We start from the raw sequence: 27,745 nt of genomic DNA on the forward strand, positions 1-27,745 counted from the left end.
ACAGAGGCAGGGACGTTTGCCCATGTTCACAGAGGGCTCCAACTTTTCTTGATAATTTGTTCATTTTATGCCTAATGAATATGATGTCAACATAGGGAAAAGTATGGCTTTTTTTTGTGGATTTTAAAGGCAGGATGATAATAGTAATAAACAACTACCATGTAATGTCTGCTTCCTTCTTGTGCTGACATACCTATCTAATTTAATGCTCACCACAGCCCTATAAAGTTAGGGTTGGGAGAAGTTAACCTGCCCATGGTCCCTGTGCTCCCAGCTCTGCAGACACTCGGGGATGGGACACTGAGCTGAGGGCCTAGGGCCTTTCTGTGTACCTCTCCCGGGAGGGCCTATTGGAAAAGGCTTGGGGGAAGCTCAGAAAACCCCTTAGGATCTGGGGCAGGCCAGGTCCGGCAGAGCTGCCCCTGGACACATCCTTGAAGACTCAAAACAGGGTGTCAGTCTGAAGGCTAAACACGAGAGGACAACTGAGTCAGTGAGCCTGAAGGCACCGCCTGTCCAGGTGGCTCAGTGAGCCTGAGACTCCAACAAGGCTTGCGTCTTGGGCCTCTGCCTCCCTTTCCCACCCCAGCTCCTCCCAGGCTCAGAGAACAGTGCTAGTCAGCAGCCTTATTGTAGAACACTGACTTGACCAGAGCCTTCAGGCCCAAGGGCTGACAAGCTCAGGATTGACATGGGGGGAGGGAGTTGCACCTTTGGGTTGCCATGGATTTCCCCAAGCTTCATGATAGGCTCCAGCCTTCCCCAGCGCCCCCCCCCCCCCCCCCCCCGCCACACTGGACAGGATGTCAAAGGCCCATATCCCGTTACCACTCCTGTGAAGAGCTCAGCCCCACTCATAGCACATGCCAACTACATTGTCCAGGAAAGGCTTTCCTCAGCCCTCTGGGAAGTGCAGCTGCTAGGCTGACTTTTGTTCTCATGAAAGAGGAATCTGATGCTTTAATTGTCTGGAGCATCTCATGACAGGCACATGGAGAGGGGGACAGAGATTTGGATTTGGGCCTTCCTTCAACAGATGGGTCTCTAGAGTTCACTGTGCCCCCGGGAACAATCCCTGGGCATCGCTCTAGTCTCTGTCTAGCAGGGAGACAGGCCAGGGTGGAGCAGGGAAGCCAGGGGATACTCAGGAAGATTTGGGAGGGCTCCCTGTGGGGCTAGAGAGTTGCCATTATTTCCAAAGACCCCACACTCACCAAGGAGTAGGTTGTCTGAGAGGAGAAGTTAACTCACCATTTCTTGGACACTGAGCAGTCCCTGCTACTCATATACCCCTTAAGTGAAGTGACTATATAGTTTACCAGCCACACCAGAACTCTCTTGAGAGAGTGAAAGGGAATGCTCCTCATAATTACACCAGGACAACTGTCACAGACCAGTACTGTCCCAGGCAAGCCAGGACGTATGCACCTGTCACGCTGCCCAGGAGTGTTCAAACAGGTTTAACAGTGCCCTAGACCACTTGGCCACTGTGTGACCTCGGATGAACTACTCAGCTTCTTTAAGCCTTAAGTTCTTCATCTGTAAAATGGGACTAATACAGAGTTTATTTTAAAAGCTCTCAATAAATGGTTGTGGTTGTTGCTCTTGTTTTTATTAAACTTTGCTGTCCCTCAAAATACATGGAATTAGCAGAGTCAGTGCCTTGGCAGCTATGAAGGAATTGAAGGGTACTCTTTCCCTTATGATTGTTTTGGTTGATAATATTTTGGGCTGTACCATTGCAAATACTTAACTCTGGCTTGTCTTTGCCGGCAGTTATTCAGGGGACAAAAGCCTGTGTAATTGAGCCAATGGCCTTTGTGTGATGTCTGCCTTTAAGGAGACAATGGGTTGAAAGAAAGTGCATGTTGCTTCACCTTCTCAGTTTGCTCTGGGGAGTAACTTTGAATTGCAGACGAGGGTCTCATCTGCATCTAATCAGACACCCTGCTATTCATCCCAGATCATCAGCTCTCTTTATTGTGAAACAGGCTGATTATTTTAAATCCAGCTTTGAATTAATTTTTTAAAACCGACATCTTGATGGTTTCAACTTGATTCTAATTAAAGCATTGAGTTGAATTTGATGATGCTATTGTCATTTTGCTTATTCAACTTATTCTAGTCCAGCAGAGTTTGTGTCTACCAAGTGTGGGCCAGAGCAGCGGCCTCCGCTTCAGGGCTCCCTTTGTCTGATAAGAGGGAGAAGCCCCAGTGGAGTCTGGCTGTTGCAGCCTTCTGCTACTAAAAGAAGAGCTGAGCCACACACAAAACAAACCCACTAAGGCTAGTTGTCCCTGCAGTCTGGATTATCTGGGCGATGAATCTCTGTTCAACAAACAGGAGGTAGGTGCCGGGCAAGCGCACAGCAGTGTGTCTCCTGCGGGCCAGGCTTGGCAGGAGCTGTGAGACAATATATACTTCAGGGAGCAGAAGCCTGGCTCCAGAGTCACACAAACGTGGGCTCGTGCCCTCTCTAGCACCTCCTGGCTTTGAGAGCACTGCAGTGTCCCGCTGGGCATAGATATCCTCGTCTGTAAAGTGGGGCTGCTGGCAGAACCCCTGCTGTAGCCATTACAGGGTTCAGTAGGGTGAGACATGTGCGGCCCCAGGCACAGGGTCTGCTCACAGTAAGCAGTCACCATACCAGCCACTGTTGTCACCTCCCATACCATCTTGGGGACTGGGAGAACCCTTGGCTGAAGTGCCCCGGTTTTTTGCTTCCTTCTGGTGGTGCAGATCAGAGGGTCTGGTGTGGAGAAGACTAGGAGAAGTCACCTTAAAAGCAAGAGAATTGCTTAGGGTTTGGTTGTTTTTTTAATGATTTCCAAGAATATCTATTTAACTTCCCAAAAGCAGATGGACAGGAAAACACCCTGAGGGCTCTACAACCAGTGCGATTCTTCCTTGAGTGGGAGAGAGGGCATAAAAGCTGTGGTGGGTCAGCCTCCCGCCCAGGGTGGTGGCAGGGCCCACAGCCTGGCTCTCTGGGTGAGGAGTGATGGCAGGGAGGGAGAGACAGGGGTGAGGTGGAGGTAGGGGTGGGAGCTGTGGCTGGCTTCCCTGGACATTCCACTGGGGCATGGCTGGCATCCCCAGGTGCCCTCTGAATTTCGTCTGCATTCTCCCCTTTGCTGCCCTTGGTGCACTCTGTCTTTGTGGCTGTCCCATCACACGTGTGCACAGCAGGCCACAGGTCACCTCTGAGCCAGGGTGGAACCAGCACTTCCTACTGCTGTCTTCAAACAACTTGCGGTTTGCTATGAACCCTCCCAGAACTGACAGAGGTCCTGGTCAGGGGTTACCTCCTTCAAGGCCGGGTGTGAGCCCCTTTGGGGTGCCCCCAGAGCCTGCTTTGTGACCCTCCAGCATGGTGCTTAGACAATTTCAGGTGGCGCCTTGTCTCCCTCATAGCCTGGGAGTTCCTGGAGGGGCCACTGGCAGAATTCAGCACAGTCGGTGGCACCTGGCAAGCGCTGCATAATGAAGCAACAGCTGGGTGTGTGAGTGACTGAACTCTGCTCCTGAGGATAAGGGATGGCACCTCACCAAACCCCTGCCCCCCTCACCCTGAGCTCAGCATGGAGCTTTGCATGTAGTAGTAGCTTAGCAAATGGGTGCAGAAAGCTTCGCAAGAATAATTTGTGGTGTTTGACTACCTCATAAGTGCTATTATAGGTTTGGGGAGGTTTTTACAAAGCATAAGACACAGTCCTTGGCTTCTAAGACTACACTTGTCAGATGTTAGAGTTAAAATAAACTGTTGGATTTATAGTACAAGTCACGTAATGACTCAGGGCCAAAATGAGCTATCTGATGGGTGATAGAGTTGGTATCCGAGGCACAGGGCTGCTTCAGGGGCTTGTGACATGCAAGGTGCACAGAGCCCTGTGTTGGCGTTCAGTGTTCTGTTTCCATCCTGAGATCCTTACTAAGTTTCAAACAGGAGGCCCTGCGTCTTTATGTTGTAGCAGGCCTCGTGATGATATGGCAAGTCGACTCCAGTGCCAGCGCTGGGCGATCAGGCAGAGCTCCCTGGCAGAGTGGAGTCTGAGGAGGGCTTGGCTCGGAGGAGGTGGTGAGCAGAGAGCTGGGCGGAGCTCACCAGCACGTGGCCATCCTGGCGTCCAGCCTGGTGCCCAGCCTGGCGCCCAGCCTGGCGCAATAGCGTGTGCCTACTCAGGATATGCTTGTGAAGAGCGGGGACTCTGGGGTGGCATTTGGATCCTGAGTGAGCTTGTCTGTGAGGCTCCAGAGGTGGGGCCTGCGTGGGGGCCTGGTCTGCCCCATGTGCAGAAGAGTATGCTTTCTTTCCCCAGTCAGGGGGCACAGTCACAGGGTCCACCTGGAAGGGGGGCCTGCCTTGCTTTGCTGTTCTGGAGTTACTCTGGAATGTGGTGGGCGGACACCTCACGGACAGGCTGGGAAGCCCAGAGGAGAAAAATAATGGGAAATAGCGCTTAAAAGGGCATTCTTCCTGGGAGCCAGGCATGGCTCCTGGCCCTAGAGGGCAGCATTTGGCATTGGTAGGGTGTGGGGGCTGAGCCCATTCTTAGTGGCGGGGCTAGCATCTGTCCTACGGAGAACAGGGTTCAAGTCATCCATAGAAGCACAGGCAGCCTTGGTTCCCCAGGGATATGTGATCTCTGTTAGGACGGATGGTCACACACAACATCTCTACCCCTTCTGCTCTCAGACAGACTGGGGCTTGGGGTCCAGCTTTCTTCTACTGGCCACCAGCGCCTCCTACTCAAGTTGCCTGACCTGTCCAGGCACAGCAGTGCAGGGCAGGATGGAGACAGAGCATCAGGGCGAGTGCCTGGCTGGTGCCTGGCACACTGTGAGTGGCATTGTTACTGTTAATGAGAGCCCAGTCTGTGGCTGGGGGGCCAGATTGTGGAGGGGACACATGGGCTAGCAGGCCTAGAAGGCCAGGTGTTGGCACGAGAACCACAGGTGCAATGGAGGAGACCAAGCAAGGGTGGGGAGGTGTGTATGTGGTGTGTTCAGCGTGAGTGGAAGGGGAAGCCTGATGCCCTGGGAGCAGCAGAGAATGCTGCTCCTCCACCATGACAGATAGAGATACTTTGTGTTGGTGGGGCAGAGAATGAGGAGGGTGGGGACTTGGGGGCTGCTGATGGCAGGTCTCTGTCAGTTGACTTCCTTACAGGGACTTGTCCCCCGAAGCCCTCGCAAGGCTCTGAGGGGAAGGGCCAGCTTCACTTCGTCACTGCCCTGTTATGTGCCCTCTCACTGGGGCTCTGTTCTGTTGGTTGGTGTCTGGGCTTCCCTGGGCAGTCTCCCTTTTTTCCCCATAATGACAGGAAAGGTGGGACTGCAGTCACCCAGACCCAGTGTGGCCTCAGCCCACCCACTGCTACTCTCAGCGGGAAGGCAGTCCAGCTCAGCCATCGGAGCAGTATGCTGAGTGACCCCCCTGGCCCTTAGTGTCTTCAGAAATGCACTTGATGTGACAGTGCTGCCAGGGGTGAGGCCCTGATGGAAAGGGCCTACAGTGGCACCCTGCAGGGGACATGCTGGGGCAGCTACTGGCTGTGTGTCCCCTTAAGTGTTGGCAGAGCCAGCTGTGCATGTCATTGGCTCCTGCTTTCTTGTGTAGCAGACAAGAAGTTCAAGTGTCCCCTGGACAGTCCTGCAGAGGGTGGAGGACCTGGGGGACACCGAGAGGCCTGTCCCAAGGGCCTGGTTGACTTGGATACAGTAAAACATGTAGCTGTGGGCAGTTTTTGCAAAGTGCAAGTAGCCTAGTCTTCTGAATGTTAAAGGAGCCCCTGCTTATCAAGCACACACTGTGCAGCAGCATCTTGCATGCTTTACTCGGCTTGCCGCCTCCACCTCCGAAGTGCGTGAGGTGTGCACTCAGCGTCTCCACCTTGTAGAAGCAGGGATGGAGCCTCACTATCTCCCCGGCTGTGGCTCCCAGTCAGCCTGGCTCCTGGGCGCCCCCAGCCTCTCAGTGGGCACTGCCTGCTCCCCTGCTCCCAAGCCCCACTGAGATCCTGGGGCCCTGGGATCTTGACCGGTCTCCCATCTAGTCTCTTCTCCATATGGGGATCCCAGTGGGACTCTCCCAGTCCTGTGCACATTGACATGGCTGCACTGATGAGCCTGCCCCAGGTGTGGGAGTCGGGCAGGGAGGAAGCATTAACCTTGAGGCCTGGCTTTCTGTCTCAGGGCTGTGCTGGCATTTCACAGAGGTACAGGTATTGGCAGGTATTTGGGAAACACCAGTTTTTCTTCCAACACCTTTGTCCCTGTTTATTCAGGACATGGTAAACATATGATTGTCATCTTGGCTTAATTCAATAGGAAAAAAAAGTCAGTCTAGAATTTTGGTGTACATTTCAAATATATTTTATTACTTTTCTTTTTGTCTTAGAAAGAATATGAAACCTGCATGCAATGCTAATTGTTTTTGACACTTACAGAGCATACGACACAGCAGTCCAAGGCAGCACACACTGAAGGGGTGGTGTGTGCAGGGGGCATATTTACAAAGGACAGGGTGCATCGTCCTCTTAGCTTTCAGAAGGCTGCACTGTTGGACGTTGAAGAATTATGTGGGGTCACAGATGAACTGTTGCATGTTTCACTGTGATGAGGGTCAGACACATGCTGTGAAGGTTCTCCCTCGTCAATATAATATGTGTCTGGAGCTATATACAGTGTGTGTATTCGTATATTTTTACGTTTCCTCCTAAGAGTTTTGCTAACAGTGTCAGGAACTTCATGTGCTTCTAAAGCATTAACTAGGAAGCAGTGAGCTTTCACAAACTCTCAGGTGGGAGAGAAGACCCGAACCCTTCCTTAAGCACTGTTTGCCTTGCCATCCCAGGATCTTGGAAGTGTTTCCTGGAGTGTGTAAAAGTTAACCAGGGGATGAGCACATTTCTCTGGCAGCCAAGCTCGAGTTCATAAAAGAACAGATGCAGAGAGATCTGCTCCTACTTGCCCAGTGACTGGGACCACTGTAGAGCCCCCAACCCCCACCCCCGCCCTGAGGCTGTGACTGACCATGAGCCCAGGAGAGCCAGTAGGAGCTGCTCTGAGGCGTCAGGACCTCCAAGCGGAAGCTCCTCCCTGTGCTAGGAATGGAGCAGTGCGGCTATGAAATGTCTCAACAGAGCTCCTTGTTCCTCCCAGGTGCTTATAAAGCTCAGATGTATAGTGATATCTGGGCAAATACAAAAAAGCATTTTTTTTTTACAAAGGAAAGGCATGAGTTTCCCGCTTTTCAGTAAAAAGCAGCCTGTGATGAAGTCTGGAATGCAGGAAAGATGGGTCTCACATCTGGAAGCCTTTTGCACACAGCTATAAAATGTAAAAAGTGACCCTTGGTAAAAAGTGCTTCATAACAATATATAATTTGTGTCTTATGCCTGTGAGGAGGAAAGGGTTTTTTTTTTTTTTTTTTAATCTGCGAAGTCCTTTGCTGTCTCCCAACCGGTATGAAGTTCTCCCATCAGGGGTTTTTCGCCCTATTCTTCGTAAACCCTGGAAGAGAAAACACTCACATAAGTGGCTCAGGGCATGACTTGAGCAAAGCACAGGCTGGTGGCTCCGCTGCTCCATGCTTGTCTTCATCAGTGGCCCTGCCAGGATGGCAGTAGCCTGGGAGGAGTGGGGACCATCTCGAAGGATGCCAGAGCAAGGACCCCAGAAGCTCACCTGAATCTGGTGTTGTTTCTCCCTGAACACTCCACCTCTGCAGCCTCATTCTGTCCTCAAAGCCCTAGGAAGCAAACGCTCTCTGCATGTGGAGACACTGAGGCACAGGAGACTGAGGGACAGTGAATGTCGGCGGTGGGAAGGAGGTCTGTCTCCAGCATGGGCGGGCGGAGAAGAGGCATCTCCTCCCTCAACTTAGGCTTGTGTCTTTCTTTGTGTTTTGCCCAAATGCCTGTCCTCCGAGAAAACACCAGTTTGAGAGGCAGCTGCCTTAAGACTGGAGGGTGTGTACTAGGGCAGGGCTGAGGCTATCACGGAGGCCTGTGGCTTGGGGTCACTCCCTCTAGTAGTTACCAGGCCTTGCCATTCACAACCTGACCTTTGCCCTCACTTCCCAAGCCATCTCTATGAAAATACTTCAGTCCCTTCTCTTCCGCTCCATGGCTGCTGTGGGGTTGTACTTGACACTCAGCCCGTTGCTCTCCTAGCCTATTTCCTGATTTCTGAAGAGGACCACCTCATAGTGCACTGAAATCAGATGCCTGATGCTGCCAGGGCAGCTGGACGCTCTGGGCCCTGAGGCACTCAGACCCCAGGGGCTGGGCTGGCCCGCTGTCCTCTCCTTCCTCTACTTGGGTTCAGCGTTCTCTCCTTCCTTCTGCAAAGAGAACTTCGAGTTACTTCCCTTATCTCCATTCATGGAGATACCTTTTACAAGGGGAGGGGAGGTGGGCAGGACAAGGGAATACTTCTCTCTCCCCCAGGACACCCCAGCATTCGAGACAGAGGGAGGAGCTCACTTTGTAACCAGTGGTGGGGCTCTGGGATTGGAGGTGCCCTCACTGCCCTGTTGTCAGAATTTACAGAAATAAAGAGGATGGGGCTGCGTGGGCCTGTGCCTGCCTCCTCTTCATCACAGCTGTGGCCCAGGAGGAGGGGTGAGGGATGAGTACTCCTGAAAAAAGACCCGAGTGTCTCTCAGCAGCCCAGTGCTGTTCTCAAGCCTTCGTGAACTGGCCCTGAGGTTGGCCTCGTTACACTTCTGATGACACAGGGCCTGGAGCGTGACAGTAGACAGGGCAGGGTCTTACTTTTGCCATGTTAGCTGCCTGCCCTGACCAGAAAGAGGGCTGCATTCCCATCAGACTTACAGAAAATCTCTCACTCTCATCATTTTCTATTTCAAGCAACTGCAGACAAGGCAGTTTTGGAGGCAGCTCCAAAGGCTCAGGTACTGGGAGCTGGTCACTGCCTGAGCCTTGGGTGGAAGGGCTAGCTGGGTGGGGTGATGGGAGGGGCAGCACAGGGCCCTGAGGCAGGGGAGGGGAAGGTGACACTGAGAAGCCTGGCGTCCTGCTTTGTGCTCCTAAACAGGTCACTCCTCATTCCTGCTCAGCTGTGGTTTTCTCTTCTGCTGGGTGAGGCGCTGGCGCCAGCACCTGGGATGCTCACCTGCACCCATGGGTGCACACGTGTGTGTGCATTCACTTCCCTGGCCATGCTGTCCATATACGGGTGCAAACAGGTTCTGAGTGTGCAGGGACAGGTCTGCTTCAGGGCAGGCTCACCTTTATGTGGCATGGGGAGCCAGGAACTTGCCTGACCCCTCTGAGGTCAGACAAAGGACCCCAGAGATCAGAGCTGAGAAGTCCTATCTTCTGATTATGGGCAAACAGAGCCCAAAGAGGGTAGGGGTTTGGTTCAGGGCTTAGGCCTTCTGGCCAGGGCCACCCCTGAGGTTAAGAGTAGCTCTAATTTTAAAAGGTCAAACCCAAGGTCCCTCCCGGCATGTGTGTGGGAAAGAGTTTATCAAGTGTCTGGGCAGCAGGGGGCATGGGGAGAACATATTGTTGGCAAGGAGTCATCCCTATCACCTTATGGCTATACCTATAGTTTTATAGTTAATAAATCCGGTCACTTAAGTGGTCATGTTTCACCCCATAAGAATCACAGGCAGAGTTGTCCTAAGTGTTGCTAAGTGTCCTAAGAGTTGCCCAGCCTTTGGTAGAGGGAAACCCAGGATCATGTAACTTAAGAAGAGGAATTAAGACTATAACATAACATTTAAAATGAGACAAACTTTAGTTCACAAAAGGATAAATTTTTGATGCTTACAGCTATCTAATAGAGCAATAGCCTGCTTTGTTAAGTGGGGAGTTCCTCATCCCTGGGGGTATATAACTAGTGTCTGGGTAGTGTCTGGACACTCTGATCAGTGTCCACCCATTAGACATGGCTAATGTGGAAGATCTACATGTAGACATGCAGAAGATCTACAAGGGGTCCAGGATATGGATCTGGGGGGAGGTGGGAAGGAAGGTGAGAGGAGGTGGGGCATACCTGCGCTTCTCATTCCAGGCATTGTACCACTTGATGAACCGCTTGGTGCTCTGCAGCTTGGGGTGCAGGCAGTGCTCCTGACCCCGGTACCTTGACACGCTTTTGGTGGTGATGCTGAAATGGATTGGGATAGGGTAGAGGATTGAGGAACCTGAATGATAGCCCCTCAGTGTGGCCTACGGGTGGCTCTGGGCAGTCCCAGTCAGAGCACTGAGTGGCTGTGGCCTCCTCCCTCCTTTTAAGGGAGCCTACCCATCTGCTGACTCCCTGGTTGGCTCTTTGGAAGGTTCTGGTTGGGCCCTTACTCTCAGGATCCATGTTAGGGCCTAAACCTTTGCTGAGGCATTGACTTTCACTTTCCCCCTCGAGCCCTCAGAGTCTGGGGTAGTGTCTGCCCCTCTTCCCCACCCTCCACCGCCCTTCACCCCAACCCTCATGCAAGGCTCCAGCCCCCCTTGGGGATCAAAGGTCAGAGGACCTTTCCAGGTCCTCTGAACCTGGGGGTGAGGGGTGGAGAAAGCTAATGCCAGAACGGTGCGGGTGCCAAGACCCCTTTCCTGGGGTTTGAGTTGCTGCATGGCAGGGCTTAGATGTACTCTGCATACACTGTGGTCTCCTTCTGATCCTTCCAACCCCATCCCCCCTACCCCTGCAGATATCCTGGGGCTGCTGGTCCTGAAGCTAAGTCTTCCTGGCCTTGAAGCCCATTGTGGTTCCTGAGCTCGAGGTCCCAGCTGTCTCATCCTTAGGCAAAAAAATAAGACCTCTCTTCAGGCTTCAATCAGCCAGTGGAGGCCTGGCCATGCAGTAGAGAAGAACATGGCATTGTGCAGAGTGTAGGGCTAGGTTTGGGTCCCAGATCTGTCTGTGGGACCCTGGGTAACCTGAAGGCTTCCAGTTTGCCCATCTGTCAGTTGGGTATAATTATAGGACCTACCTCTAGGGTTATTGGGGTGATCAAAGGACATAATCTATGCCAAACGCCTAGTACCTGGTGGATGCACAATGAGTAGTTGGCTGTTATTAATAATTGTCACGGAAGATGAGGTGACCAGAGACAGAGCAGCCCTAGAGTGTGAGCTCCAGCCTGGAGGGGGAGGCCAGGCTGATGCCCAGACTGCTCTGCCCGTCTCAGCCTGGCTGGGAATAGTGGCAGGGATTAGGAGGAGGCTTCTGGACGGTGGAGGAAGGATGGTGTTCAAGCACGAAGGCCTGTCTAGGGGCATGGAAAGTGAAAGGGGAGAGGTGAGGGGATTGCTCCCTGAGAGATCACAGCAAGAGCCAGGGTATGGGGAGGATTGGGAGTGGGGAAAGAGGAGTGCTTGGAGGTCTGAGTGGGAAGAGCAGGAAGGGAGGGAGTGGGATCAGCTAGTCCCCTGCAGGTTCCCAGATATAAAGGGTGAGGGATTATGAACCAAGTTCTAGAAGGGATCAGAGTCTCCGTGAACTCTGGGTCTCCCATTTGACAGGAGGGAAAATGGAATTGACACAGAATGGGTTAGAGGATTGTGAGCCACCTGTTCTCTGCCCACTCCTGTGCTCTGAGTTGCAGGGCCCCTCCATGGCCCAAGCTTTCTGGGGCAGAGGTTGGCCTTCCACTGATGCTGGGTGACTGGACTCCACCTTCACTGTCCCTCTTTTTGAGACCTGTTGCTCCCCAGGTCTTGTCTCTCCTTTGAGGTCTTGAGGCCAGGCTTCAGAGCGGAGTCTAGCCCTTTTCCCCCATGGCACCTAATCACTCTGTAGGAATTTAGGCTGTTTGCTGCTCTCTCTGCCTGCAGTGCTGTTCCTGTACTTGCTATAAAAGGACATGACAAAGCTTGAGAAAAATCCTTCCTCAGAGCACTGTGCAGGCTGAGAATCCCAAGTCTGGATGGAGACCTGAAGGTCAGGGAGTAGGAGGGGACACTCAGCCCACCACCACAGGCTCAACTGCTCTGTCACAACACTGGACTATGAAAACTGGCTGTGGGGTGAAGACAGGAGGATGTCGGCCCCTGGCCATCATTCAGAAATTCTGGGTCCTGCGTCACTCTCCTTGGTGTTTCTGGGATGATGGGGGTTTGGGCAGGAGCTTAGTGGGCATGGGACATAAATTGGTCTTTCTAGAATCTGGACTCTTGTAGGCCCTTCTGGGTGCAAGGACTCCCCTCCCCCACCTCATCAGAGATTTCTGGGTGACTCAGGATGAGCTGGAAAACTTGCTTTTGTTCAGCCTTTGTGGCTGAAAACCTGCTTTGGCAAAAAGTGCTGGTCCTTTGTCTGATCTAGAGAGTCTTAGAAGCTTGAGGGGAGAGGACCTCCAGCTCTTCGAGGTTGGGGTTGGCCTGGGGGTAGGACGGAGGGTTAGGAGAGGTTGGCTGCATGTGGATCTCCTGAGGCTCCTGCAAGTTTTCTCAAGACTGCATAAAGCCTCTCCTGCACTTGCCTGTCAGTTTCCTGTCTACTGTGAAAAGTTTAGCCAAGAAAAAGAACGAGTCTGTTTGTTGAGCATTTTGTCCTTTTGAGATGTCACTGCATCCCACACCCTGCTTCTCTTCCCCTGCAGGTCTCAGCCCCTGGACTTGGTGTGGAGCATTGCTCAGCCTTAGAGGACAAAAAACTTAACCTGCAACATCCCGTCATTTTTCAGCCCCCAAGCTGGGAGCCAGGAGGGCTTTGTGGTACCTTCTTCAGCTCCCGTGATCACTGCCCCCCTCAAAAAAAGGATTTTCTAGATGTTTTTCTGGACTTGGGTCTATAAGGCAAGGGGCAAGGCAAAGGGGCAGGGACAAAAGGTTAATTTAGGTGCCTGGAAAGAAAGGCAGGGTGGCTGAGCCCAGGCTGGTGGTTCTCAGAATTCCCTTAACTTCAGCCCAACTGTGCAGCCTTCAGGTAGCAGTGGGGGGTGGGAGCTGCCTTTGCAAACTGTGGCCAGTGCGACCAGAAGGGCCAGTAGGGCCAATGGGAAGAAGGCACTTTCCCAGACTGAGAATACAGTGTGTCCTATTTCTGGAGGAGGGGAAGAGGGCCCAGTGGTCTGTGGCAGATATTTGGTAGCTGCTTCTCCAAGGGCTCCCTTCCTGTCCAAAAGCACATTAATGGGGAAACAGTGGTGCTGGCCTCAAGTGGTTAACTGGGAAGGCAGAGGAGCAAGGAAACTCAGTGTTCTCTCTGCCCCAGTTTCCGAGGTGTTTCCCACATCCCCACCAAGCAGAGCCTCAGCCTTGTGGCATGTTAACCCCAGCTGAGCACTTTCTGCAGCACTGCTCAAGCTCAGCGACCCACAAGAGTCCAGCCCCAAGGAAAAGTGAGGATTATTCTCAAAATGGATTGCTAGAAGCCAAAAACTGGCTGTCCATGGTCCCTGATTGGAATAAGGCTCTGAAAGGAGGGTCTGAGGACTTATGACAATGTTTAATCCTCTCTCTAGTAACAGGAAGGTCTCCCGGTGTGGGTGTGAATTCACTAGTTCTGGGTGTGTGTAGAATGCTTTTAATCTGAGTATTCTAAATTGTCACAGGGGAACCATTTAACCCTTCATCACCCAGGAAAGGTGGGCTGCCCATCTGAATCCTAGCAAGGGTGAACTCGGAGAGGCTGTTTCCGGAGCACAGGACACTGACCCTCTTTCCAAACTCTCTTCCTGACTGTCCTGCCAGCGTCCTAAGGACTCACTGGGCAATTACAAAGGCTCTGCTAAGGCCCTGCCCAAGGGGGAGAGAAGCATTTGTTAGCCCGACCCAGCCCCGCGCTGTGCCCCAGCAGGGTTAAGATCAGCACGCACACACGCTTTCTCAGAGTGGGAACTCACATAACCATCTTCTCCTCGCAGTGTGGGTACTTTGGCTTCATTTCCAGCTTCTTCACGTCGCTGTAGCGGATCTTGGGCCCCTTCCGGGAGCACTTGCATTTGGACCCTGCCAAAGAGTGCATAGGGGCTGCTCAGTTGCGGGTGGGATCTTCTGCCCCTGGACCTCCCTCAGTGCCCACTCAGAAACCCCCGAGCCTTCAGGAAGCTTAGCATTGGCGCTTGGGCTCCCCAGGATGGGACAGCTGCGACAGAAGACCTCCTAGGCACTCACCGTCCACTCCCGCGGCACATAGCGCCAAGAGCAGTAGGAGCAGAGCTGCTGTCAGGAGCCTCATGCTGGCCAGAGGGGCGCGGCTCGGGAGCAGGGACAAGGGGAGGGCGCGGCCGGCTCCGCTTTCTCTCTGCCTGGAGCACGCCTCCGGACTTCTCTCGCTCCCGCTGCGCCCGCCCGTCGGTGGGTGCCTTGAGACTGCCGCTTGCAGCGCAGTGCTACGCTGTGCTCTGCTCCCAGCTCCGCCCGCCCAAGCCTCTTTTAAATCCGCTCTTGCCCTCGCTGGGAGTAAGCTCATTAATATGCAGAACTACTCGGTGACTCACAGAGATTTCTCAACACTGTGGAGGGAGGTGGAGGGAGGAGACCATCCCGGTCCGCCCGCCCCGGACCTCTGTGCAGGACCTCGATGTGGCAGCACATACTCGGAGCCATATAGCACACAGCCTGGTCTGTTACCCTCACTCCCACACACTCTTCTGCACACACTTGCACAATCAGACTTCAGCACGCGCACACAGCCAGTGCCCTGGCTCCATCAGACAGTTGAGGGGCTGCTTAAGGGCGCTACTTTTCTGATTCATGCGGTTCTTGCTGGCCAGACGGACCTGCTGCTCTGAGTCTCTGGGAGACCCAGGCTGGTGGCCCCTATCTTCTGAAAGGAATTGAAAGGGGTTTGGGGCAGGTGCCAGGTATGAGTGCCAGCGGGCCCACTCCTCGGGTTTGAGCAGTCCTTTTCGGGCCAGCAGCCTGGTGGCCAGAGCCAGAGGCCTGGTCTGGAGGGAGCTTTGTGCAGCAGCAAAGCCATGGCCTGGAGTCACTGGCTCAGAAACTGTGTGTGAGGAGGGGCCACCACTCTTAGAGGAAGGCTTCCTAAAGTGCGTATGTGGCCCCTGGCTGTGCCAGTTCTCTGGGGGTAGGGGGAGGGTTGGGAAAAGCCAGGCAGGGGTTCCTCACTGCCACACCATTCTCCAAAGCCATGCAGAGCCCCAGCAGGCAGCTGTGACTGTGATAGCCATCAGGATGAAGCCCATGTTCCAGATGTTGTGCTGGACTGCACAGTGTGTTGGTTCAGGCCCAGGCATGGCGTTGGGAGTCCCTGCCACACTGCTTACCAGTGTAAGCGACCTGACTACTCTAAGGCTTTGTTTCATCACCTGGAAAGTAGTCACAGGTCATACCTGTCACAGGGCAGCTGACATGTAAGGTGTTTGACAGAATGCCCAGCCAGTAGCTGGTACTGAGGAAACTTTACTTGTTGGTATCATTGTTGTATACATATATATTTTATATATATGATTTTGATTCTTACAAGTCCCCTTCCAAGTTGGTCTTTTAATTGTTTATTTGACAGGCATGGAAACAGGCTCAAAGAGAAGAAATACCTTGCCCAAGATTACATAGCCAGGAAGCAGGTAGCTAGGCCAGGAAGGACCTCAGCATATGGCTGTGGATCTGGTGCTCCTGTCTCTGGACCATTCTACCTCCATTGGTGAAGTGCCTCCCTGAGAGGCCCAGGGGCAGGATGGAGCATCTTAGGCCAGGTGAAAGCCAGAGCCAGTTCAGAAGCTGCCAGGCTCTTGCAGCTCACACAGCTTTGTACTCTCAGCCCAGTAGCTTCCTGGGGGCAGAAGTGCCCAGAGGAGACCCTGGGCGGACAGGATGGGGATAGGCAGGCTGATGAGGGGCAGAGTGGGAAGTATCTATGTTGTCTCTTCCCAGATGGGGAGCCTTGGCTGCCTGGAGGAGAAGCTGGAGCCCTAACAGCCAGCAGTGCCGTGAGCTGGCTTCAGGCCCTGTCCTGAGCCCTGTGCAAGCAGCTGTGTGTCTGCCCTATTACAGCAAGGGCCATGACTGGGCACTTAGGTTTATGTGGAGGATACGCGCAAGGAACTGATTTTTGGCATTTAATTTTTCAAATTAAAAATATTTTTTTCTTAATAGAAAACCAGCATGTGTTTGTTATCAGAAAATACAAGCAGAAGAAAACATAAATACACACCCAATTCCACCTACTCAGCAACTTACACCAAGAAGCTACAGTGTTATCTTTTCAAATCCTTCTCTTTGCCTGAGTGCTTGTGCACAACTGAGATCAGTGCATGTCCTATTTAATAACCTGCGTGTTTTACTTGTCACCTTATCATCAACATTGTTCCACCTGACCAGTCTTGCTTCTACTTTATCTCTTTAATGGCACCATTTGAGGTCATTTGTATAATGGCTAAAAACTTGGTGTCAGGAGTTAGATTGCTGAGTGTGAATCCTGGCTACTAGCTGTCTGACCTTGGCTTGTGAGTTAACTCTTTCAGGTATTGATTTTCTCCTCTGCAAGCTGGGGGTGATAATCGTACCTACAGCACAGGGAGCATTAAATGAGATGGTGCCTGTAAAGCTTTTAACCTGGTCCCTAGAAGGGTAAGTGCCAAGTAAGTGCTTGTATTGTTATTACTATTACTTTGCAGCATATTCCACTGTACTGACGCCCCATAATTACTTTAACTACTCTCTACTGAACACCTGGATTGTTTCCAAAGACATTCTCTCACGAGCAACTCTGTGAGACCAATATTCTTGGAGTCCAGTTTTGGGGCAGCCCTGTGAAATTGGATTAGGCCTCAGAAATAGAATCGAATCACCAGGCCATGGGCATGCCTGTTTTAAGACTTTTAATGCAAATTGACCTCTCCAAAATTATTGTTTTCTGCAAAAGTAACTTTTAGCTACCAAGTTTTTACAGAGCATGTGAGATACGACTTTTTCATTTAAAATGTTATTTCCATCATATTTGTTTCAAGAATATGCTCATTAATTAAGTGGGATCTGACAGCACCAAGGGTCATGGGCATGGAGCTTTTGTAGGGACAAGTGGTTGGTCCTAAAAATACAGATCAAAGTTTCCCAGCTTCCTGGGCCAGACCAGAGGTCAGACATTTGTTCCCAGAGTAGTCCTTAGTCTATGGATACTCATTTCTGGTTTGCAAAATACAACCATTGTGTGTTTGCAAACAGAGCTCACCCCTGTTTCTGAGTCAATGGGTACAGGAGAGGATGAAGGACCTTTGCGGCAGTCTGGCTGCAGCTGGGTCCAGGGGTTCCTGAAAGGTGGGTAAGGCGTCGGCGATGGGAGACAGACGACAACACGACTCAAAGGACAGTGATGTTCTGTTCCGTTTATTGCAAGTACAAGCAGGTTTTTATACTTTCATTTTTGATAGTGATTAACATTTGTGATTAGGTGAAGCAGAAAAAAATTAATACAAAGGTAACCAGGAAAAGTACGAAAGTTTCCATAGATTCAGTTCTATTAAACAAAGATTGTTTCGACCAGGAGAGCCATAAATCAGATAGTTAGAAATAGCTGTACGTACAGAATTTGAATGTCTTATTGTTTATTGAAGTTCTCAGAATTTGTCATGGGACAAAAGGATACGCTAGATTGAGTAGAGGTTATAGGAAATTTATTATAAGGCCTTTGTGATGTCTAACTTAGCTATTTACCTTTTCTGTCTAAAATGTTGCTCTATGCACCATGGACTCTGACTCCCTGGTAACTGTTTCTACGTGCTTAGTTTGTAATAGCTAACCAGCTTCTCTTATTTTTTTGCATATCTAATTCTAGTTGATATATATTCCTATACAGGGTAAAGGAGGGGCTGTTACTCCAACAACTTTTAGACATTCAGGAGCTATTTTATTAGAGGGGATTTTGTTCTCTGGTCAAGAAATTATTTTGTACAACTTCATTGGAATTATGCACATCAATAAACCTGAAACACAGACGTCTAACAATCCCACCACCTTTTGAACACCAAAACAAACATATAAGGAGAGATAGACAGGAACTCCAGCCACAGTAAACCTTTTTTGTTCCTTAGTTAATAAACACCAGGGAGGTCTACTTCGAGCTAGCCTTTCCATGAAATTCAGACTATTATAAGGTACTTGGACTCCATCCTTATTGACCATTCTAATGCCATTCTCATTATATGCTCCTGTATAAGGCAATGGGGGATCTGGAACCCTCTGGAGACTATTAGCTCCTCTTGGGGGAATACCATAATTTGCCATTAATCCAATATGCTACCCAGGGGTATCCCTGGGCTGTGGGTAGGGGTCTATATAGTTTTTTCTTGTTTCCTTGGAAGGTCCTTTGTATCTGTGGGTAAGGAACAGGTGTGGGAAAATCTGCCAATAATTCAGCCTGTTGTAACTGATTCATGGGAATTCTTTTATGGGAACAATTGAGGATAATTTCTTACTCAGGTTCATAAACACCTTGTTTAAACAATTTGGGCATGATTTAATAGTCTGGGGAGAACTAGTTGTCCCTTCAGAATTTCCCTCAAAATCAATCATTGACTCACTTTGAGCCTCTTTCTCCTCATGGCCTGTTCTTATGGGAATCAGGGTACAAAGTAAGACCATGATTAATATCAGCAAGGAAATTATTAAGAGCAATCCCCAGGAAAATTACTGTCCCCCTTTGTATGCCACATTCTCTTCCAGGAAGATGGATTCCTTGAATTCCCTCTTTCCATGTTCGGACCTTGTCAGACAGCATGGTTGAAAGAGGACGTGGCAGACCTTTGCTGCCAGTGGGTCTGTGAGTGATGCTGCGCAGCCTGGAGAGGGAGGGGAATTGACCCCTGGCATGCCTTCAGGTGCAGACTCTCCCTTGAGCTCCACCTGGGGCCTTTGAATAGCTGGAGGAGGCAGGCTGAGGTGGACATGGGCAAGGCAGGTCTTGCACGGTGGCACTGCCTGATTCAGGGGATCCCTGCAGTGCAGTGAAGGGGTGCACACATACTGTACCCTCCGGAGTACATTCTGGTATGTGTGTGCATGTGCACAGCTATTTGTGATCATGCTGGGTTTTCTAGGGAGGGTGGACACAAGCTATGGGGGGCACAGAGGTGGGAGGAAGTAGAAGCAGAAAACTATTGCTTGAAGGAGTGGAAAATTGGCTCAGACCCTGGAGATTTGCTTAATTATTTTGTTCACGTTGCGTGAGTACCTATTGCATGCCAGGCTCTGCAAGGTACTGCACAGAGTCTAGTGGGGAAGACAGACATGAGTCACATAACCAGGGGTACACGTGAAATTACACTGGAGCTAGGTGGGGTGAAGGGAAACTGAGGCCATGAGACTGACTAGAGATCTGACCAGGCAGGGAGTGGGGACAGTATCCCAGAGAAAGTGCACCCTGAGCTGGAGTCTGAAGGATGAGGAAGAGTTAACTGAGTGACAGTGGGAGGGAAGCTACTGCTTGTACAGCCCCTGCTTCTCACACAATAACCTCCTGGGGATGGTCCCCCTTCTCAAAGCCCTGCTGGCTCTTGATCTCATCAAGAGTCAAAGCCACGTCTCCAGCAGTGCCCAGAGGGCCTTGTGCCCTTGTGACCAGCATCTACCAGCTTCCCCATGGCTATACTCCACCACACTCCTGTCTTATCATGCAGACGTGCTGAATCTGTGGGCTCACTGATCCCTCCACCCAAACTGCTCTTCCAGAGGTGCTGGTAGGTGCCCCTCTTCTAACTGAAGCCTCTGCTGGGGTATTCACTCTCAGGACCCAATCACACTAGTCCGCTTCCTCCCACAGCCAGTAGTCACTTCGGGCCACCGACTTACTTTACTTTCCACACTGTACGTAGCACAGCCTCTTGTTGGACTACTCTCAAATGTTTATTTTGGAGTGTATTGTGGGCCATTCTGTGGCCTGCTGGTTCCAAAAAGGTGGGGTCTGTGTCTGTCTTGTTCATCCTCAGTGCTTGCTTCATGTAATAGGGGCTCATTTTGAATAAATAAAGGTGTATTTCAGGCAAATGCCGGGGGTGTGAGAGAGTACTGACAAATTCAGACTATGTAGACTACAAGGCTGTGTGTGAGTGTGACTGTGAACGTGTGTGTGTAGGTGAGTGTGAATGTGTGTGTAGGGGGTGGGTAAGGGAGCCCATTGGTGAGGTCATGTTCCCAGGAAAGCCAGTTCCTACCCAGGGCGTTTGCTTTAGCAAAGAAGTCTTTAGAAGGAGGAGGTGAACGAGCAGGAGTGTGGCTTTCCAGGAAACCCCATGGGTCTTTGGGCACCACTTCCTAGGTCCATTGAGAAGGTGAATCTGGACTAGTCAAGGCTGTTTTCCTGTCCTGGGAGCTGGGAAACCCGCCAATTCTTCATCCCATCCCCCAGATCTTCCCAGGATTGACCTTCTCAGGGGCAATCCCTTTTTACCTCTGTGATGGAACAGGGCCATCCTAGAATCCAGAACTGGAGGGGCTGAGGCTCCATCGAACCCTCACTGCAAAGATGAGGAAGCTGAGGCTGAGAAATGGGCAGGGTCTCACATATAAGCCCATCGAGCACATGAATGTCAGCATGGCCCTGCGGCCAGCTGTCTAGGCCACAGTGAGACCCTGGGCTCCAAAGACCTGTGTGGGCCTGTCACCTCTCATTTCATGCCATGCACCCCAAAATACCTGCATCCATTGGTAGTGTAGCCACTAGCTGTGAGTCCAAGCCTGCCAGGCAGCCCTCCCTGTCCAGCTCCTGCCCCTGCTGGATGTCTGTGCACTTCTTTCCTAGTGTCCCTCTTGACCTGTGGAATCCCGGCAGTAGGCTGCCTCCTCTTTGCTGGTTGTCCTTTAGCACAGCCCTGCTGCTGACCCCATTCAGGGCCTTGCTCAGAGGTGGAGGGGGAGGCAGGGCCAAGGTTCCCTGAAGACCACCCCTGGTTCTGGTCTTTATGCTAGGGATGTTTGGGCAGCCTGAGCAACTAAGCCCAGAGAAAATGGCACAGGAGGTGGGGGGGGGGGGGGGGCGGGGATGATGTTGATTCAGGCTCCAGGCAGCCTTGTGGTGGCAGAGGGGCTCTGTGAACCCCCCAAACTTGTGGAAAATGTCCACAGCAAACACGACAGACCAGCAGTTAGCCTTTATTCTGCCATTGATTCATTCAGCACCACTTCATGGCAGATCAGCATCGCCACTATATTTAGAAGTCAAGCAAAAACATTTTCAAAGAAGGATTATTCAATACATTTTATTTATTTATTTATTGAATAATTATTTATTATTCAATAATTAATAATTATTTATTATTCAATAAATAAGCAAAGGACATCAAAGGACAGTTCAAGAGAAGAAAGAAAACCAGTTATTAACCAATCCATGAAAGAAAGTGCATCCTCATTAGCAATCAAGAAAAAGCACATTAATGCTGCAGTATCACAGCATTTTGATTTGGGTCCTATCCCATACTGAACTATTTATTTTAAATATTAACATCTAAAGCTGACAATGGTAAAGTGGGGAAGGCCATTAAGCATCACAGGTGGGACTACAAATTGGTACAAGATTTTAGGAAATCATTCTTATAGTATGTATCCAGAGTGTTTGAAATAAGTCACTTTACCCCATGAATCTAGTTCAGAAAACCCACTGGAACACTTGATAATGGAGAAAACCACATGCAAAGATATTTCTTTTTAAAAATAAAGTGTTAACCTCAGTGCCCAACAATGGGGGATTGGTTGAGTAAACAGAACGCTCTAAGGGAAATATTATACTGATATGAAGACTCATGATTACAAAGTCTGTGGAATTCCATGGAGCAAATGCTTATGCAGTCAGTAGAGAAACTCAAGGTCATGTAAACACTATGATTGCAAGTATGTGAAGCAGCGACCGCTGCATAAAGGATGGCCAAGACAGAGATACAAACATCATTCTCTGTGAGTGGTGGGACTTGGGGCATCTTTCCAAAGCTTCTCTCCTTGCTTACCAATTTATCTGAATATTCTTATTGTAAAAGGAACTCAGGAGCATTCCATTTAAACAGGGAAGCCTGGGGCAGCTTTTATTCCTCATGGCTGATCCCCTTGATGGGTGATAGGCATGTCTGCCTTGTACTCGGCACCACAGAAGAGGCATGCAGAGTCCTCAGTGGTGTAGCTGAGCCTCATGGTGATGCCCAGGCTCCCTCCTTGGAGCTGTTCCTCCTGTGCTTGGTGCCACAGCTCACTGGCCCAGCACGGCAGGCCTTGTCCGTCTCATCCTTCCTAGCCTCCTTGCTTTCCTGCCAGTCCTGCTTCATGTTCACAGCGGGGTTCTGGCCTCTCCCCCAGGCCTCTGCGAAGGCCCCGCCGTGCCCTGCCTCCAGACAAGGGCCCTGGGTGCTGCCCCTTTGCAGCCTGCACTGCGGCTGACTCTCACCACCCTCCAGCCACAGCCTCTATTTTTCAGTTCCTTGAAAGTTCCAACTCCAGGCCTTTGCTGGCTGCCTATTCTGCCCAAAGGCTCTCTCCTCGCCCCTTGATCAGACTGTCCACTGCTTCACCTTCTGAATCTGCAAAGATGTCATTTCATGGGGAAGGGTTTCTTGACCTTACACATCTGCCACTACTCCTCCCCCATCCTGTCCAGTTGGGGAGAGGCCCCGGCCCTTTGTTGTCTGTGGTGTACAGCCCTGTGTTCTTTTTAGTGCCATTCCTCACACCTGCAGGGGCTCATCCAGGTCTTTTCCACCAGCCGTGAGCTCCAAGTGTTTTCTTGTTTACTCCAGTGCACCAGCAGGAGCCCAGGGCCTGGCACACAGCAGGCGCTCAATAATGAATGAGTGAATTAATGTGGATCACAGCTTACCACAGTCTAGTGAGTTATGGAGTCAGGCTTGCTGACTTTGAATTCTGTTCTACCACTATGTGCCTCTCTGCGCCTCTGCTTCCTCATCTGTAAAAAGGTAGTAGTAGTAGTAGTAGTAGTAGTAGTAGTAATAATGGGCCATGGGGAGGATTAGATGAATGAATACAGAACAAATGTGGCACAGTGTCTTATCACATAAGAAGTGCTCTATGAATGTCCATTCTTGTTTTATTTTACTATTACTATTATTAATAATCTCCTAGATCACTCCCTCATCTGGAGGTTTGCCTGGCTAATTCCTTTTGTTTTATATTTATGAAATGCTCATATAGCACTTCCTCTGTGTCAAGGATTATTCTAAATGCTATACAGATATTATTTATTTAATCCTCAGGACAATCACATAAAGTAGGTAATCCCCACTTTACAGATGAGGCACAGAGAAAGTAAGCAAGTTGCCAGGTCACTGGCAGGTGGCAGAGCTGATGCTCTACTCCAAGCACTCGGGCTTAGAGTCCTGCTGGGAGCAGCCCTGTGCTGCCTCTTAGGAGGAGGGAGCAGGAAAGCACGCCCTCTTCTCTCACCCAGGCCTCAGCACTGCTTTCCTATCTCTTTGCTGCTGGCACCTGGTCCTCCATTCTCCTTGGAGGGCATCTCGGAGTTTCCATCCAGCTAACGGTGCCAGACTTAGCAAACAAACATCGGAAGCCCGTGCAATATTTGGGGGCACATTTATACTAAAAAAAATCTTTATTGCTTATATAAAATTCAGATTGTGCTGAGATTTCTGCATTTTCACTGGCCACCCTACATTTAGTACCAGAGGGTGGCAATGTGGTTTTGGGTCACCTTCTTCTAAGTGGTGGTCTCAGACACAGCTGTGGAGTCCCCTGGGATCTGTCATGGGCAGGGGTGGTGAGGGGGAGGATAGGCACACTTGTGAACTCTCTTATAGGTCAGGGTGGGTATTTAGGCTCTAGTGGAGAAGAAGGGAGACTGATTATCAGACAGTAAAGGAGTACATCCCAGGTGGAAGCAACAGCTTAAGTAACTGCTCAGTGAAAGGGAAGGTCAAGGGTCTGCTTGTCAGCAGGGCACTGTGAGTACCTGGCAGGGGCGTGGCAAGGGAGGGGCCGAAGGCCGATTATAAAGTGGGGCCATGTTGTGCAGGACCTTGGGTTTCAACACCTGAATCTTAAGGACCTACCTGAGAACTTGCAGCAGAAGGTAACGTGGTTAGGTTTTGCCTCTTAGGAGGAGTGCTCTGGCTATCAGTGAAAGAGGGATGACGGAGAGGGACCTAGGAGACAAGAGAAACCTTGGTCAAGGGAAATCTTTGACCAAAGGGCATGGGATAAGCACTTTGTCCCCTTATTCCTGGAATTCTTTGTCTTCTGAAAAATGTAATGTGGTGATGAAAACACAGGTGGTTCTCAGTCCCAGTAATTATCGCAACAGAGGTTTAACATGTTTCTACTGACCCTGCTGTCAGTGGGTATCTAGCACCCAGGGGAGGGGAGTTCTTACCTATTTGACTCAGTGTCTCATGCAGATAGAAGAGGACAGGGTCAGAGGTGTTGCTCAGAGGATTTACCTGTCAGGTAAACATGAGGCTTAATTAATCTTGTATGAAGAAAATTTTTCAAGCAACTGTCTGAGATACTTTGCAATTTTCTGTCTTAACAACTAGTCGTTGCTTCTGAATAAGACCAGGTTCCTAGACCAGGTTCCTGACGGTGAGCAATTTAAGGCCATAGAAGAACTGTCATAAACAGCTCCCTGGAGCCAAGAGCACAGCCCAGATTTTAAGCACATAATAGAGTCATATCAAAAGCAAGGAGGAGTGGCAAGAACCATAAATCCTTGAAGTGCAAAATCTGTCCACTGTGAAACTTGTGCGGAAGGGAAACCAGATGTGGATGCTGGAGGGAGAGGGGGTAGGCGGGAGAGAGGCAGCAAGGGGAGGTCTCAGGGCCAGAGACAGAGGAAAGGGCTCCGTGCAGAGGGAGATGCCTCCCACCACCCGATGGCAGAGACTCGGGCCTAGAAAGAGGGCAGGGCTACCCCTGGTGGCCATGGCCGTGGCCAGGAGGTCCAGCATCAAAGGGAAAGGCAGAGGCTGAAGGGTTACAGTGCTCATTGCTGCTTCCTCAGCTGGGCCAACATGTGTACTTTACAAGCTTTTTCTGAGTTTGTCTTTGAAGACACAACACTTGGAGCAGTGCTTTAACAATGTATTTGAAATACCACAAAAAGACTGTGTTTATCCTACAGAGGAAAAGAGTAACCCACATGTGTGGAAATCCCTTTGGATTAGAGTAAAATGTATGTTTGCCCAAGTGGCCCTTCCTTGGCCTGAGGTGGAGGGTTTATTTCCTTCCCACGTGCAAAGTCCTTTGAAAACATCAAGGTGAACACTTGCTGAGCACCCCTCTGTGCCAGGGCTGTAGGGGCCACAAGAATGCCAGCAGCTCCCCAGGCTGCCTGTGTAGAGGAAGAGCCTTTCAGATGGGTTTCTATACAAGTTTGGGGACTTCAGTGAGTGGCATGCGCCAGTCCATTCATGTAGGAGCAGGAGCGCTTTCACAGAGTGTGTAGGCTCGAGATGGACCCTGCAGGATGAGAGCGATTTCTGCAGGTAGAGAAGAAAGGGGTGAGGGACGGTGAGCCACTGGGAGAGAACAGAGAGATGAAGGCCTGGAGGCCAGAATGTGTGTGGGGAGTCAGGGAGGAGCTGGTTCCATTGGGTGACAGAGCCTAGTGCGGGGGTTGTGGGCAATGGGGGTCTGGAAGAGCCTTGCATGTTGATGTCAGAACTTGTAACTAATTTGATTGAAAATTGAATTTGGTGCCTCAGTCTGTTTGATGTGATTTCAACTCCCATTTCCTTTTTTAAAAAAAGTCCACACAAAACCCTAAATGAAACAGCTACTCTATTCTGAAAACAGTACCATAGCACCAGAGAAAAGAGAGGCACCATGGGAACTCTCACTCTGTCAAGAAACGCCCAGGCTGAGGCCCGCAGAGACTCGGCACGGGCACAGTTGCACTGCCGTGCCTGTGTGCTCGTCTTCTGTGGTGTGCATGCTTCATAGCTGCCCCTCCCCTGCCCTACTTACACCCCACCTATTTAAACGGCCTCGGGACACTTACAAGGACCCTGGGGGTACAATACAGACTTTCTGAAACATGAACAATACCCAGCTTAGTGGTTTTAGTTCCAGGTTCTCAAGAAGTTCCTCCAGTTTCTATGTGCAGGGGTGTGGGCAGCTATGAACCACGCACACCACATGGATGATTGAGCAGGACAGGGATTGATAGCCCCTCCACACACCAGGCACCAGACCCAGTCCTGCCAGGCCGCAGACCAGTTCTCCGAAAGCTGGTAAGCTGAAGGGCTGAGCACTGAAATGCTGGCTTACCAAAACTTGGCTCCTGTTCATTGGTAGCAATCTTCTTGGCATTTGGGTCTTGCCAAGGCTGCCTGTTCTCAGGGCACTTGGTGGTCGACACGTTTTGTGTATTTTGAATATTGGGTATCTATGTCTTGCAAAAAGGAAGACTATATAGATGAATTTCCATCCAGTCTGTTGGCTCTCCCAACTCTCTGGATTCCCAGATTTGCTTTGTGAGAGGCAGAGAAAGGGCTGGTATGTCTGGGGTGCCCGGAGAGGAGGAATTTGGGTGTTCTTACCCAGGCTCGCACAGACCCATGCCACGTCCATGGCAAGATAAACCCCTTTTCAGGATAAGGGCTGTTCTCAGGATCTAAGGCCTCTAACTCGGAAAAGCTGCAGGAACCTGGCTCTCATCGGGCGGACCTCTCACCCTCCATCCTCCTCATCAGTGGGCAGCTGGGGGTGTGCTGTTGGAGAGGGGTGAGGAGCAGAGGAGGGGCCTCCCCCCAAACCCCTGCCCATGGCTCTGGGCCCCAACCATCCTGCTGGGTCCTGGGAACTGCTGTGTAGTCTCCAAACGCCTTTCCTCCATGCCTGAGTCTGTAAATCTGCTTGGAGCCCCCAAGAATGCACCCCAGTCCCCTCGCAAAGTCACCCTTTATTTGTAGATTTTTTAAAAAAATGAAGGCACCTGGTTCCCCTTAAGCTCAGGGCTTCATGGAGAGCCGAGGGCTGAGCTAGTGGAAGAGAACACAGACCCTGCTGGGGGACTGTAAAGCTCACGTACTTCCAGGGCTGCTGCTGGCCACCCCCACCCCACCCCTACCCCCACCCCCGCCCCACCACCTGGGCTGGGGCTGTGCTGCTCCTCATCCAGTGAAGGAGGGTGGGAAGCTACGTAGGAAAGACAATGGCCTGGCTTTGTGGGGCCTCAGATTCAGATGTTCCCTGGCCCTTGGGAGATAGCCAATAGGGGGCATTGGCTGCAGGCCTACCCTGTGCCAGGCCTTGTGTGGTGGTACTTCAAATCCGCAACCCAGTCCTATATGCAGTGCACTTCCCACTGGCAGAGAGAATAAATGACCCTCCTAAAGTCTGCCATCTCGGCAGAGCTGGGTTGTGAGCTCCCCCCTCCTTGACTCCAAGGCCCTTTGCTGCCACAAGCATTGTATTCCTCCCCGCCTCCCGTAGCACCACCTGACACTTAGGTGGGAGCAACCAGGGTGTCTGGTGACAGGACCACCTTGTCTCCAAAGTTTGTCCCTACCTACAAGGTGTCTGGGACCCCACAATTAGACTGCGCTCCTCTGAGCGAAGACGTGGCCTCGCCAAGGGATGATGCAAGCACAAAGCAGTGGAGCTCCATACAGTGCCCCTGCGGCCCCAGGGCGGGCATTCTGACCCTTCTTTGTGGATGGAAGAAATGAGGCCCAGGGCAGAGGAAGGACTTGCTCCGGTCACAGGAGTGGGGACAGCCAGTTCTTGATGTTTACCTGATGCCTAGCACCATACGTGGCATTAGGACACTGATGTTGTCCGTGGGATGGCCCCTATAGGATAAAGGGTGACTAGGGCCCACACTTGCCTCCCTGGCCCACCTCTGATTTCAGTGG

The 27,745-nt window shown here is 51.0% G+C and overlaps 1 protein-coding gene and 1 long non-coding RNA gene across 2 annotated transcripts; one reads left to right on the forward strand and one right to left on the reverse strand.

Moving 5' to 3' along the window:
• Positions 1-6,362: 6,362 nt before the first annotated feature.
• On the reverse strand, positions 6,363-14,338 carry CXCL14 (C-X-C motif chemokine ligand 14). Its single transcript, XM_028527753.2, has 4 exons — positions 14,094-14,338; positions 13,823-13,928; positions 10,030-10,143; positions 6,363-7,515 (listed from the first exon to the last, which is right to left on the reverse strand). Exons 1-4 carry the CDS (start codon positions 14,155-14,157, stop codon positions 7,500-7,502), a joined length of 300 nt encoding a protein of 99 aa, XP_028383554.1. The 5' UTR covers positions 14,158-14,338; the 3' UTR covers positions 6,363-7,499.
• LOC118497848 lies at positions 8,152-27,149 on the forward strand. Its single transcript, XR_004900356.1, has 3 exons — positions 8,152-9,884; positions 17,666-17,668; positions 27,138-27,149. It is a non-coding gene; the product is annotated as an uncharacterized LOC118497848 (long non-coding RNA).
• Positions 27,150-27,745: the final 596 nt, after the last annotated feature.

The sequence above is a fragment of the Phyllostomus discolor genome, chromosome 13, assembly GCF_004126475.2.
Source record: "Phyllostomus discolor isolate MPI-MPIP mPhyDis1 chromosome 13, mPhyDis1.pri.v3, whole genome shotgun sequence".
NCBI lineage: Eukaryota > Metazoa > Chordata > Mammalia > Chiroptera > Phyllostomidae > Phyllostomus > Phyllostomus discolor.